General features: G+C 59.3%; 2 protein-coding genes across 9 annotated transcripts; one reads left to right on the top strand and one right to left on the bottom strand.

Annotated features, from left to right (window-relative positions):
• Window positions 1-1,405: 1,405 nt before the first annotated feature.
• Window positions 1,406-4,261, bottom strand: SSR4 (signal sequence receptor subunit 4). Its single transcript, XM_088155001.1, has 8 exons — window positions 4,254-4,261; window positions 4,017-4,204; window positions 3,877-3,966; window positions 3,272-3,390; window positions 3,124-3,198; window positions 2,806-2,895; window positions 2,653-2,718; window positions 1,406-1,966 (listed from the first exon to the last, which is right to left on the bottom strand). Exons 1-8 carry the CDS (start codon window positions 4,259-4,261, stop codon window positions 1,862-1,864), a joined length of 741 nt encoding a protein of 246 aa, XP_088011127.1. The 3' UTR covers window positions 1,406-1,861.
• IDH3G (isocitrate dehydrogenase (NAD(+)) 3 non-catalytic subunit gamma) lies at window positions 4,186-11,492 on the top strand. 8 transcript variants are annotated; one of them, XM_088155059.1, is made up of 13 exons: window positions 4,513-4,665; window positions 5,174-5,230; window positions 5,476-5,487; window positions 5,933-6,066; window positions 6,452-6,564; window positions 7,310-7,370; window positions 7,822-7,954; window positions 8,284-8,417; window positions 8,865-8,967; window positions 9,044-9,190; window positions 9,635-9,729; window positions 10,180-10,240; window positions 10,324-11,492. In XM_088155059.1, the coding sequence occupies exons 1-13, from the start codon at window positions 4,603-4,605 to the stop codon at window positions 10,402-10,404; spliced, it is 1,194 nt and encodes a 397-aa protein (XP_088011185.1). In that variant the 5' UTR covers window positions 4,513-4,602; the 3' UTR covers window positions 10,405-11,492. The 8 variants fall into 8 exon arrangements, with proteins under 8 accessions (XP_088011187.1, XP_088011183.1, XP_088011184.1 ...); XM_014893384.2 differs by having other exon boundaries at window positions 4,514-4,665; window positions 5,969-6,066; XM_088155061.1 differs by lacking the exon at window positions 5,174-5,230 and having other exon boundaries at window positions 4,186-4,665; window positions 8,869-8,967; window positions 9,635-9,650.
• The last annotated feature ends 1,218 nt before the right edge of the window (window positions 11,493-12,710 follow it).

The following is a 12,710-nucleotide window of genomic DNA, read 5'->3' as shown; positions in this document are numbered from 1 at the left end:
TCCTCGCTCTCGGTTCCCCCCAGCCCTGAACCGCCGCGCTCTTTGGGGTCGCCCCTGATATCGGGGACCCCTCGGGGACCCCCAAAATCCGCCCAGAGCCCCCCCCGGGCGGTACCTGCTCCTGCCGCTCCCAGCTCGGGGCTGCGGCTGCCGCGGGGTTGACATAATCCACCCGCAGGCCACGCCCCCCGGCACCGGCCACGCCCACCGCGGCCACGCCCACCGCGGCCACACCCTGGGCGGGGGGCGGCGAGAATGGGACCCCCGAGAGGGGTAAAAGGCGGGTGGGTTTCGGGGGGGGAAGAGACCCCCGAGGGACGCCCATGGGTATTGCGGTCCCAGTTTGGGGGTGTGACCCCATTTGGGGGGAAGAGACCCCCGAGAGGGGTAAAGGGGGTTGGGTTTGGGGTCAGACCCCGTTTTGGGGGGGAAAGACCCCCGAGGAGGGGTCCCGGATTTGGGGGTGAGATCATATTTGGGGATAAAAGACTCCCGAGGGGGAAGATGGGGGGAATGAGTTTGGGGCTGAGACCCCATTTGGGTAAGAGACCCTCAAGTGGGGTATTGGGGTCCTGGATTTAGGGGAGGGACCGCCGAGAGGGGTAAGGGGGATGAGTTTGGGGTTGAGACCCCATTTGGGGGGAGGAAAGAGACCCCCGAGGGTCCCCCCCCGGTATTGGGATCCCTGATTTGGGGGGAAAGGGAACCCTGGGGGGGGGGGGGTGGTTGAGCCCCCCGGGATATTTGGGTGTCCCGATTTGGGGGGGGGGGGGCGGGGGGGCTGAGACCCCATTTTGGGGGGAAAAGACCCCCAAGGGGAGGAAGGGGGGGGTTGAATCCCCCCCAGGATATTTGGGATCTTTATTTGGAGAGGGAGGAAGAAACCCCAAATGTTTGAGACTCCCCCCTCCCAAAATCCTGAGACCCACCCGCCCAAGTGGGGCTGAGCCCCTCTCCCCAATTTATTGGGGTCACCTTAGAGAGAAGAAACCCCCAAAATTTTCCCGAGGAGAGGGGGATGGGACACCCACCCCCCCTTATTTGGGGCCCCTCGCAGCGTGTGGGGAAGAAGAGGGGGGGGTTTGGAGCTTTGCCCCCTCCCCGCCCCATTCCCGGCAATTACGGCCTTGGAATTTCGGGAAAATTCGGGAAACGCTGGGAAATTCCGGGAATTCCCCCCCCACTCCCCCACCCACACCCCTTCCCAAGGGCGCCCTCCCCCAAAAATCACCCCAGGACATCTGCCCCCCCCTCCAAATCTCCACCCCCCACGGTGACGTCATTGAGAGGCGGGTCTGACGTCATCATCCCCTCAAAACAAGAGGAAACCTCCCCAGATTTATTGGAAACTTTGGGAATTTGGGGGTTCCTCCCCCCTCAGGAAAGGCAGGACACGCACACCCCCTCCACACCCCCAATTTGGGGGGACGCTTTTATTGGGGTACAGGGGAAGATCTGGGGACCTCCCCAGCACAAATCAACCCCAAACCTCACAATTTTGGGGTCTCCCCACTCTTCCCCCACCCCCCAAATCTGGGGGAACCGTTCCCTTTTAGGGTGCTCCTCACCCCACCCCAAAAATTTGGGACGAGGGGGAATTTTAGGGGTGTCCCACCCTCCTCCCCCAGGTGCTGGGGGGGGTTGTTTTTGGGGTGGATTTTTAAAGTTTTTTTGGAATTTTTTAGGGTAGTTTTTTGGGGTTTTTTGGCTTTTTTAGGGTAATTTTCTACCGGTTTTTACGGGACTTTTTGGGGTTTTTTGAGATTTTTTTGGGGACTTGTGGGGGCTTTTTTAGAGTAATTTTTAAGGGGTTTTAGGAGGTTTTTTTGGGACGGTGTTTCGGGATTTTTTGGAGTTTTTTTTAGGCCTGGATGCTGCTCTTGGTGCTGAAGGCCAGGTAATAAACCACGAGCCCGATGGCAGCTGCCACCACCTCCGTAGACACCCAGGGCCCGTTCCAGGCACCCTGTGGAGAATTTGGGGGTCACCAGAGCACCCCAAAACCGCCCCAGACCCTTTCTCCCCATCCCCAAAATCTCCCAAACCCCACCCCAGTATCTCGGTGTAATTAAAATTCCCAAAATTTCACCCCAAGAAAGGAGACGCTGAAAATCTCAGCTCTGGGACACCCCAAAATGTCATTGGGACCCCCCCCCAAAATCCCAGTGGGACCTCCCACCCCAAAAATCCTGGGATATCCCAAAATCCCAGTTTAGTTTCTTAAAAGTCCCCGGACATCCCAAAATTTTGGGGTGTCATTGCCCCAAAATGTCAGAGTCACCCCTTTAAAAAACTTTGGGAAATCCGAAAGTCTCAGTGAGGCAGCTGCCATAAAAAAATGGGGGCACCCCAAAATTCCAGCGGCACCATGGGACACCCCAAAAACTTAGGGATGTGCCAAATTTCTGCTGTCACCCCCATTAAAAAAAAACCCCTGAGATACCCCAAAAACCCGGGGCACCCCAAAATCTGAGTGTCACCCTCCCAAAAAAATCCCTGGGCCACCCCAAATTCACCTCTCAGAGCCACCCCAGGACCCTTCAGCACCCCCAAATCCCCACGTGGCCCTTCCAGCCCTCCCAAACTCGGTGGGGGACCCCCCAAACCCCCCCAAATTTGGGGGATCCACACAAAATCCCCCCCCGGACCCACCCGGTGATCGACGTTGACGGTGAAGAGCGGCCGGATCCGTGACACGTCCTCGTTGTTCCTCTGGGCCTGGGGGTTCAGGGGGGGGAGTTGGGGGGTTCAGGGGGGTTTGGCGGGGTCCTGAGAGCCCCCCAGAATTTGGGGAGGGGTCCTCACCTTGCGCAGGGCGCTGTAGGATTCCTCATCAAAGAATTTCACCTCGTAAGTTCCCGACTGGGCCTGGCGGTGCTCCAGGCTCCAGGATACCTGAGGGGGGGACAAGGGGGGGGTTGGGATCTCTGGGACCCCTCCCCAAATTCATCTGAGACCCCCAAATCTCTCCTGAGATCCCCAGAGCTGCTCGAAGTCCCCCCAAACTCACCTGAGCCACCCCAGACTCTCCCAAATCACCTGAGTCCCCCAAAACAACCCCCCAGCCCCTCAAAATCCCTTCAAACCCACCTGAGCCCTCCAGAACAACCCCCCCAGCCTCACCTGGTACCTGCCCACGTCCTGCCCGCGGGTCACCGGGAACTGCTTCCCGTTCACATCGGCGTAAAGAGCCACGTTCTGCGGGGGAGGGGGCGATCAGGGGGGGTCTCTCACACCCCCTCTCCACTCCCAAACCCCGCGGGGGTGTCACCTGGGCGCCGTTTTTGCAGACCAGGGAAATCTCCACCACGAAGACGCTCTCGGAGGCGATGACGGCGTCCGAGGTGGTGTAATAGGAGGGGACGATGGTGGGCTCGGGGCACGGCTCACCTGGGCAGGGGGCGGCAGGGACCCCCCTCAGCACCCGCGCAGCGACCCCCCTAACCAAGGGACCCCCCCCAGTATCTTCGAGACCCTGCTTAAAAATCTCAGCTGAGCCCCCTAAAACTGTCCCAGGTCATCTCAGGGACCCTCACTCACCTGAGTCTCCCCAAATCCCCACCTGAGCCGCCCATAGACCGCCAATGCCCCGGGACCCCCAGTGGCAGCCCAGACCCTCACAGGACGCCTCACGGACCTCATTGGTTCCGGGACCCCCTCACGGGACCCTGATTTCCCCTCATGGGATCCCGGGTCCCCTCACGGATTTCAGCGGCCTCGGGATCCCCTCACGGGACCCGCAGTCCCCTCCTTCCCCTCACGGCCCTCGACCCCCGCAACCCTCACACACCCTAGAACCCCTCAGAGCCCTCACGACCCCCGGGTTTCCCTCAGAAATTCCCGTTCCCGCTCACAGGACCCCGATTTCCGCCCTACCCGCGGCGCCGCTCGCCGCCAGCAGCAGCAGCAGCAGCGGAGCACCCCAGCACCCGCCATGATCGGCCGCACGAACCCGCCCTCTAGCCACTCCCCCGGGGAGAACAGCCAATCAGCGCCGGCAACTCCTCCGCGCTCACCAATCAGAGTGCGAGGGGCGGACACGTGCGCGTCTGTTGACCAATGAGAAGAGAGCGCACCGCCCAGCCCGCACGCAACGTGGCCTGCGGTGAAGACAAGGGTGTGGCTAAGACACGCCAGGAGTGTGGCCAAGGTGAGGCACATGCGCAATGAGACGCCCACGCGATTAAAATGGCAGCCGCCCCACCTGCGGGAGGCGGAGCTGGGGTCATATTCATGCGCAAGCGCACTCTGACGTTGCCATAGCGACGACTGAGGGGCGGTGGCCGCAGCTCTCTCCCCCGTTATCAGTTGCAGTTTCTTTCGCCCTCAAAACGAAGCACGGTTGGGGAAAGGGCTCCGCGCTCGGGTATCGCCGTTCCAGGACAGAACGGTGTGGGCGGAGCTGCCTTTCTCTCCTGTCGCCGTGAGGCCTCATGCCACCGCCCCTCCCAGGCACAAAATGGCCGCAGCGGGGTGAGGGCGTGGTAGCTAGGCGGGAGGGGTGGGGCGGGAACTCTCGCGAGAATTCGAGCTTATCGCTCTATCTCGTCGTGTGGGTGGTGCCGATATCTCGCGAGAGCTCGCACCGTCGGAGAGAGCATCATGGCGGCGGCGTTGACGGCGGCGCGACGGCGCCTGGTGCGGGCCGCGCTTCGGCCGCGTGCGGTGAGTGACCAACCGGAACCCGGTCCGCCACCTACCGGGCTTCGCCCCCCACCGGTTCCCGCCGGTTCCCGCCGCACCGGCGGCTTGTGATTGGCTAGCCCACCCGTGGGGGCCGCCTGGAGGGCAGCGGCCCGGAAGTGGCGGACCGGACTCTGATTGGCTTCGCTGGGGGTGTGGCACGTTTTTGCGTGTTCTGATTGGCTGAAACTCGCGGAGTAGGTGGGAAGGGCAGCGCCTCGCGTTGTGATTGGCTGATATTTCTGGGGGGCGGCGCCTGGGCTGAACCATTGGTGGCGGCCGGAAGGAGTTTTGGGATGTCCTGGGGCTCAGCCCCATACAAAGTTTAATTAACTTTTTTTTTAATTAATGAGGTGTTTATGGAAGGGTCCTGAGCTATAGGGGGGGTTTGATCTCTGGTGCAGTTTTGAGAAGGGGGCTTTGGAACCTTTTGGGGGGTCCCGGTTCCTTTAGGGGTCCCCCATCCCTTAGGGTTCCCCTCCCATTGCAGGTGTGGATCGCACAGGCCGGGATTTCCCATGATGCCGAGCGGCTCCACCTCCCCCCCGTGAGTGCCCCTCCCCACCCCCCCCCAAAACCCCTCCCACACCTGGGGGGGGTCACAGGTACCCCCTGACCTGGGGCAGAGACCCCTAACCCATTCTCCCCATTTTGGCGGGGACCCCTGCACTCGGGATGGCTCCAAACCCCAAATTTTGGGGTTGGGGGGGGTTCCTGGTGGGGGTTCAGGGGGGATTTTGGGGGGGTCGCGCTCTGTTTTTCACTGACTTCCCCGTTCTCCCCCTCCCACAGCAACGCAGCATCGTGAGTACCCCAAGAATCTCCTGGGGATCCAAAAACCTCCTAGGGGGCCCAAAAATCACCGAGGGGCCCCAAAAAACAATGGGGGGAGGGGGAACAAAAGCATTGGAGGGGCCCCAAAATCACCTTGGAGGGCCCTAAAAGCACCTGGGGGGATCCAAAATTCACCAGGGTGGGGCCCAGAAAGAATTGGGGTCCCGAAAATTCCCAACGGGGGCATCAAAATGCTCTTGGGAGCCCAAAAATCACTGGGAGGGTCCCAAAATCACCAGGGGGGGCCCAAAATGCACTTGGGGGGTGGCCCAAAAATCACCAGGAAGGACGCCAAAAATCACTGGGAGGGACCCAAAAAATCACCAGGGAATCCCAAAAATCACTGGGGTTGGGCCCCAAACGCAGCTGGGGGGGCCCCAAAACCCTTCAGAATTTTGGGAATTTTTTGGAAAAGGAGGGGTGGGGGCCCCAAATGTGGGTGTCCCCACAGCCCCCCCCAGCCAAGTACGGGGGCCGGCACACGGTGACGCTGATCCCCGGCGATGGCATCGGCCCCGAGTTGATGCTGCACGTCAAGGAGGTCTTCAGGTGGGTGCCCCCCCCATTTTTTGGGGTCCCCCCCACCCCTAAAATGTGCAAACGAATCCAAAAAACTGTAAATTGATCTTTTGAGTATGCAAGTGAACCCTAAAAAAAGTAAATCGTTGCCTAAAGTGTGCAAATGGACCCCAAAAAATGTAAATTGATTCCTAAATATGCAAGTGAATCCCTAAAACATAGAAATCGACCCCAAAACATTCAAATCAACCCCCAAAGTATGTAAATGAGCTCTTAAAATATGCAAATGAGCCCCCAAAACTGTGCAAGATAACCCTTAAATCATAGAAATCAATCCCAAAATATGCAAATGATCCCCAAATATGCAGATGATCCCTGTTTTGAGTGTCCCCAAGGTGTCCCTGCTGTCCCCCAGGCACGCCTGTGTCCCCGTGGATTTCGAGGAGGTTCGGGTGAGCTCGGAGGCGCCCGAGGACGACGTGCAGAACGCGATCACGGCCATCCGGCGCAACGGCGTGGCACTCAAAGGTCAGGGGGGGATCCCAAAAACCCCACATCCCCTCAAATCCACCCCAAAATGTCATCAAAACCACCCCAATCCCCTCAAAAAACCCCTCATTCCCCTCAAAACCACTTCAATCTCCTCAAAAACCCCCAAATTCCCTCAAATCCACCCTCAATCGCTTCAAAGGAACCCCAAAATCCCCTCAAAAATCCCCAAAATCCCCTCAAAGAACCCAAAATGTCATCAAAACTGTTTTAAATCTCATCAAATCACCCCCAGAATGTCATCAAATTCACCCCAATCCCATACAAAAACCCCAAAATGTCATCAAAACTACCTAAAATGTAATCAAATCACCCCCAAATCTCATCAAATCACCCTAAATGTCATCAAACCACCCCAAATTTCATCAAAACTACCCAAAATATCATTAAATCCACCAAAATCTCATCTAATCACCCCAAAATATCAAATCAACCAAAAGGTCACCAAAACTACCCAAAATCTCTTCAAATCTCCCCCAGAATCTCCTCAAAACCGCCCAAATCCACTCAAATCAACGGAAAGTTCATCAAATCCCCCCCCAAATCCTCTCAAAACCATCCCAAATCTCCGCAAATCCCTGAACACCTCCTCAAAAACCCCCCAAAATTTCCACAAGAAACCCCCCAAATCCTCTCAGAAAAACCCCAAATCCCCCCCAAAAAAACCCAAATCCCGCCCCCATCCTGTCCTGACCCCACTGCGGTTTTATTTTGGGTCCTTCAGGGAACATCGAGACCAATCACAACCTCCCCCCGAGCCACAAATCCCGGAACAACCTCATCCGGTGAGCACTGGGAGCACTGGGAGGGTGTTGGGGGGGTTAATTGGCATGTTGAGGGCTTGATTTGCATACTTTTGGGGTTGATTTGCATATTCTGGGGTACTGTTTTTGGGAGCTTGATTTGCATATTTTTGGGGCTGGTCTTGCGTATTTCGGGGTTCATTTGCATATTTTGGGGTTGGTTTCACGTCTTGGGGGTTGATTTACGTGTTGGGGGTGGTTCGTTCGAAAATTTTAGGGGTTCATTTGCGTTTTTGTGGGCTCATTTGCATTTTTTGGGGTTCACTTGCATATTCTGGTGTTCATTTGCATATTTTGGGGCTGATTTTGCGTATTTTGGGGCTCACTTGTGTATTTCTGGATTCTTTTGTGTATTTGGTGTATTAATTTGCATATTTCGGGGTTCATTTGCATCTTTTGGGGCTGATTTTCGTGGTGTTTTGGGCTGTGCCAGGACCAGCCTGGATCTCTACGCCAACGTGATTCACTGCCAGAGCCTGCCCGGGGTGGAGACGCGGCACCGCGACATCGACATCCTCATCGTCAGGGAGAACACGGAGGGCGAGTACAGCTCCCTGGAGCACGAGGTGGGCGCCAGAAACACCCAGAAACAGGGAAACAGCCGAAATGACAGAAAATACAAAGTCACACTAAATACACCCAAAATCACGCTAAATACACCTAAAAAGGGGCAAAATCACACAAAATACACCCAAAACCCCACAACGTACGCCCAAAACCAGACAAAATGCACGCAAAATCACACAAGACCTCCACAAAAATCACAGCAAATCTCCCCAAAACCACCCCAAATCCCCCAGAAAAGCAAAATCACTGAGACCAGGAGGCCACGCCCCCATCACGTCCCCGAGCTGCCCCGCCCCCGTTGCCGATGCCCCGCCCCTCTCCCCGGCAGAGCGTGGCCGGGGTCGTGGAGAGCCTCAAGATCATCACGGCCGGGCGCTCCCGCCGCATCGCTCACTACGCCTTCGGGCTGGCCCGCGCCGCCGCCCGGCGCAGCGTCACCGCCGTGCACAAAGCCAACATCATGTACGGGGCTCCGGCATGGGGTCCTCGGGGGGGTTGGGGGATCCTGGGAGGGGTCTGGGGGGTCCTGGGAGGGGTTTTGGAGGATCCTTGGGGGGTTTTGGGGGTCTTGAGGGGTGTTTGAGGGGGTCCTGGCAGAGGTTAGGTGTGTGTGTGTGGAGGGTCCTGGAGGGTTTTGGGGGATCCTTGGGAGGCTGGGGCGTTTTGGGGGGTCCTAGGGGGGTTTATGGGGTCTCGGGAGGGTTGAGGGGTCCTGTGTGGGGCTTTGGTTGTTCTGGGAGGAGTCTGGGGAGTTCTGGGGGAGTTTGGAGGGTCCTGGGAGTCCTGAACTCCAAAGGAAGGTGGGGGAGGGGCTGTTCCTGCAGTGCTGGGGGGATCTCAGGGGAGATCCCAGGTTTTTTGGGGGGGTATCCCGGGTATTTTTGGGGTCTCACCCCCCTGCCCCCCCAGGAAGTTGGGGGACGGGCTGTTCCTGCAGTGCTGCCAGGAAGTGGCGGCCGAGTACCCCGAGATCACGTTCCGCAGCATGATCGTGGACAACACCACCATGCAGGTCTGTCCCTCCCCCAAACCGCCCCCAATCCCCCCCTCCCAGTGCTCCCAGTAACCCCAGTACCCCCCGTGGCCAGCTGGTGTCCCGGCCCCAGCAGTTTGACGTGATGGTGATGCCGAATCTCTACGGGAACATCGTCAACAACGTCTGCGCCGGGCTCGTGGGGGGCCCGGGGCTCGTGCCCGGCGCCAACTACGGCCACGACTACGCCGTGTTCGAGACCGTGGGTCTGGGGGGGAGTCTGGGGGGTCCGGGGGGTTGGGATATGGGGATGGCCAATATGGGGTCACTGGGAGAGACTGGGATGGACTGGGAGCACTGGGAGGATCTGGGCTTGTGCCCAGTGACAACTATGGCCGTGACTGCGCCGTGTTTGAGACCGTGGGTCTAGGGGGTCTGGGGGGGTTCGGGGGGTGTGGGATATGGGGATGGCCAATATGGGGTCACTGGGATGGACTGAGAGCACTGGGGGATCTGGGCTGGTGCCCAGTGTCAACTACGGCCACGACTATGCCATGTTTGAAACTCTGGGTTTGGGGGATCCTGGGGGGGCTCTGGGGGGTCTGGGATATGGGGATGGGCACCATGGGGTCACTGGGAGCACTGGGGGGGGTCCCTGGGAGCATTGGGGAGTCACTGGGGGGTCCTGAGGGCCGTGCCCCCCCAGGCCACGCGGAACACGGGTAAGAGCATCGCCAACCGCAACATCGCCAACCCCACGGCAGCGCTGCTGGCGGCATGCATGATGCTGGATCACCTGCGGTGGGCGGGGTCACCTGGGAGGGGCTGGGGAACACCTGGGGAGGGGGTGGGAGGACGTGGGAATACCTGGGCAGGGGTGGAGAGGAGCTAGGGCATACCTGGGAGAGGGTGGGGAACACCTGGGGAACACCTGTGAGGTGCGGGGCACACCTGAGAGGGAGTGGTGACAACCTGGAAGAGGCTGGAAAACACCTGGGGGGCCTGGGAACACCTGGGGAGGGGGTGAAAACATCTGGGAAGGGCTGGGCACATCTGGGATGGATGGGGCACACCTGGGAGGGGCAGGACACACCTGGGAGGTGTTGGATCCCCAAAAAGAGGTCGGACTTTTAAAGGGGGTGTGGCTTCCCCAGTGGGCGGGGCTGAAGTGGGTGTGGCTTAGGAAGGTGGTGGGGCAGAATCTCTGGGTGCTCACCTGGGGGGTGTGGCTCACGCTTGCCCCTCCCCCAGGCTGCACAGCCACGCCTCCACCATCCGCCAGGCCGTGCTGGCCTCGCTAGACGACCCCCGGGTAAGCCCCGCCCCTCACCTGTCCCAAATGTGTGGTCCCACCCCCCTGTGGGCGTGGCCCTGACCTGGCCCCGCCCTCCCCAGACGCACACGCCGGACATTGGTGGCCAGGGCACGACCTCGGGCGCTGTCCAGAGCATCATCTCCCACCTGGCCCGGGCCTGAGCCGAACACTGCACCCCAAATTGGGACCCCTGAATGCTCCAGGAGCCCCCTGGGACCCCAAAACACCTCCAGGACCACCCTCCAGACACCCCCGGGACCCCAAGACGTCTCTGGGACACCCACAGGACCCCTCAGGACCACACGACACCTTCAGGACTCTAAAACACCTCCAGGACACCCCTGGAACCTCAAAACACCCCCAGGACCCCCCACCAGACAGACCCCCAAACATCTCTGGGACACCCTCAGGACCACACACGACACCCCTGGGACCCCAAAACACCCCTACACCACCCACTAGACACCGTAGAACCCCAAAACCTCTCTGCGACACCCCCAGGACTCCTCAGGACCACCTACAAGACACCCCTGGGACCCCAAAACACCCCCAGGACCATCAGGACCACGATGCACCCCAAGGGACCCCAATGCACTTTAGGACCTCAAAACTCCTCTGGGACCCCCAAGGACACCCCAAGGAGCATTTCAGGACCACACAGAAACACCCCCTGGACCACAGTGCACCCCCAGGACATCCTTAGGGACCCCCTAGGACCACACAACAACCCCCCCATGGAACCCCAAAACATTCCCAGGGCCATAGTGCACCCCCAGGATCATGCACAAAACCCCCAAGGGACCCCAAAACGCCCCCAGGACCACCCCTAGGACCACACAAAACCCCCAAGGGACCCCAAAACATCCCCAAGCTCCCCCCAGGACCGTGCACAAAACCCGCATGAGACCCCAAAAACACCTCCAGGACCCCTCAAGACCCCAAAACATTTCTAGGACTCCACTAGGACCACAATGCACCCCCAGAACCACGCACAAAACACCCCTGGGACCCCAAAATATCTCTTGGACCGCCCCAATACCCCAAAACATTTCTGGGACACCCCCAGGACCCCCTTGGACACCCCCAGGACCCCCTTGGACACCTCCAGGACCCCAAAATACCCCCAGGACCCCTTAGGACACCCCCAGGACCCCACACAAGACACTCCAGGACCCTTCCTCAGTGCAGGGTCCCACCACCTCAGTCCCCCCATCCCCCAGAGCATCCCAATAAACACCCAGGGAGCCCCGCCCCGTGCCCGTGGTTTATTGAGGCTGGGGTCGGTGCCCGGGGCGGATCCTGGGGCGGTGCCGGGGGCGTTCCCGGCCGCGGTGCCGGGGCAGCCCCGGGAGCGGTTCCGGGGGCGGGACACGATGGCGGCGTGCCCGGTGCTGGAGCGGTCCGTGCTGGAGCCGGGCAGCGGCCGGGGCGAGGAGCAGCAGAGCGGGAGCGGCGGGCGGGCGCGCGCTGCCCCCGTACCCCCGGTGTTCCTGTGCGCGGGCTGCCGCGGCCCGGGCGTGACACCTCGAGCCGGGCGGGCAGTGCCATGGAGGGCGGCTGCATCCTGCGACCCCGGCGCGTCCCCGCGGTCAATGCCGCCATCCCTCCCTCCCGCTGCAGGTGCGGCTGCCAGCGTCGCCGTGCACACAGAGCACAAGGTCTCTGAGCTCCTCGGCGAGTGCAGATGGTGAGGACCGGTCCTGACTGAGCACAGTCCCGGGACAGCCGGGGCTTCCCAGGGAAGGCGCTGAGGACAAGCCCAGTAAAGGGCCCAGCCAGAGTGCTTGTGTGCCCCCCCGGAGGCCCTGGAACACATTCCGCATATGGGATTATGCAGAGGGATTTCTCACAAGGACATGTCCCGATAGACAAGTGGAATGGCCTTAGGATGAAGGAAAGCAGGTTTAGATTAAATAATCAGGAAGCAAGTGTTCCTTGGCAGGGTGGGGAGGCCCTGGCACAGGGTGCCCAGAGAAGCTCTGGCTGCTCCTGGATCCCTGGAAGTGTGCAAAGCCAGGCTGGTCACTGGGGCTTGGAGCAATGTGGGATAGTGGAAGGTGTCCCTGCCCAGGGCAGGGGGTGGCACTGGATGAGCTTGAAGATCCCTTCCACAGTTTAGTGATTCTGAAGTTCTTGCCGAGGTCCATCAGCCTGAGGAGCTGTTGTAAATTCAGGCTGAAAGATGAGCGCTCATAATTTACACTGTGTAAAGCAAGAATGAATGCTTAAAAGAATTCTAATGCCTGATTTTTAATTTTTTTTTAAGAAAAGGGATGGGGAGGGGTGCTTCCTTTAATTTTCTTCTGAATAAATGTTATTTCTTACTTACAGCTTGGTAGAAACCTTATTCTGCTCTGGCTGCTCAAGGACACTTGGCAGCATCTACAGGTGTACCTCAAGGCATCTCGAGTAGAAGAGAGATTTGTTCTGTTTCAGTGTTGGCTCTGTTGAAAGGTAAGTGTAGACT

This window comes from Sturnus vulgaris, chromosome 34 (genome assembly GCF_052056855.1).
Source record: "Sturnus vulgaris isolate bStuVul1 chromosome 34, bStuVul1.hap1, whole genome shotgun sequence".
Taxonomy (NCBI): Eukaryota; Metazoa; Chordata; class Aves; order Passeriformes; family Sturnidae; genus Sturnus; species Sturnus vulgaris.
This window is presented reverse-complemented; position numbering and strand designations above follow the sequence as displayed.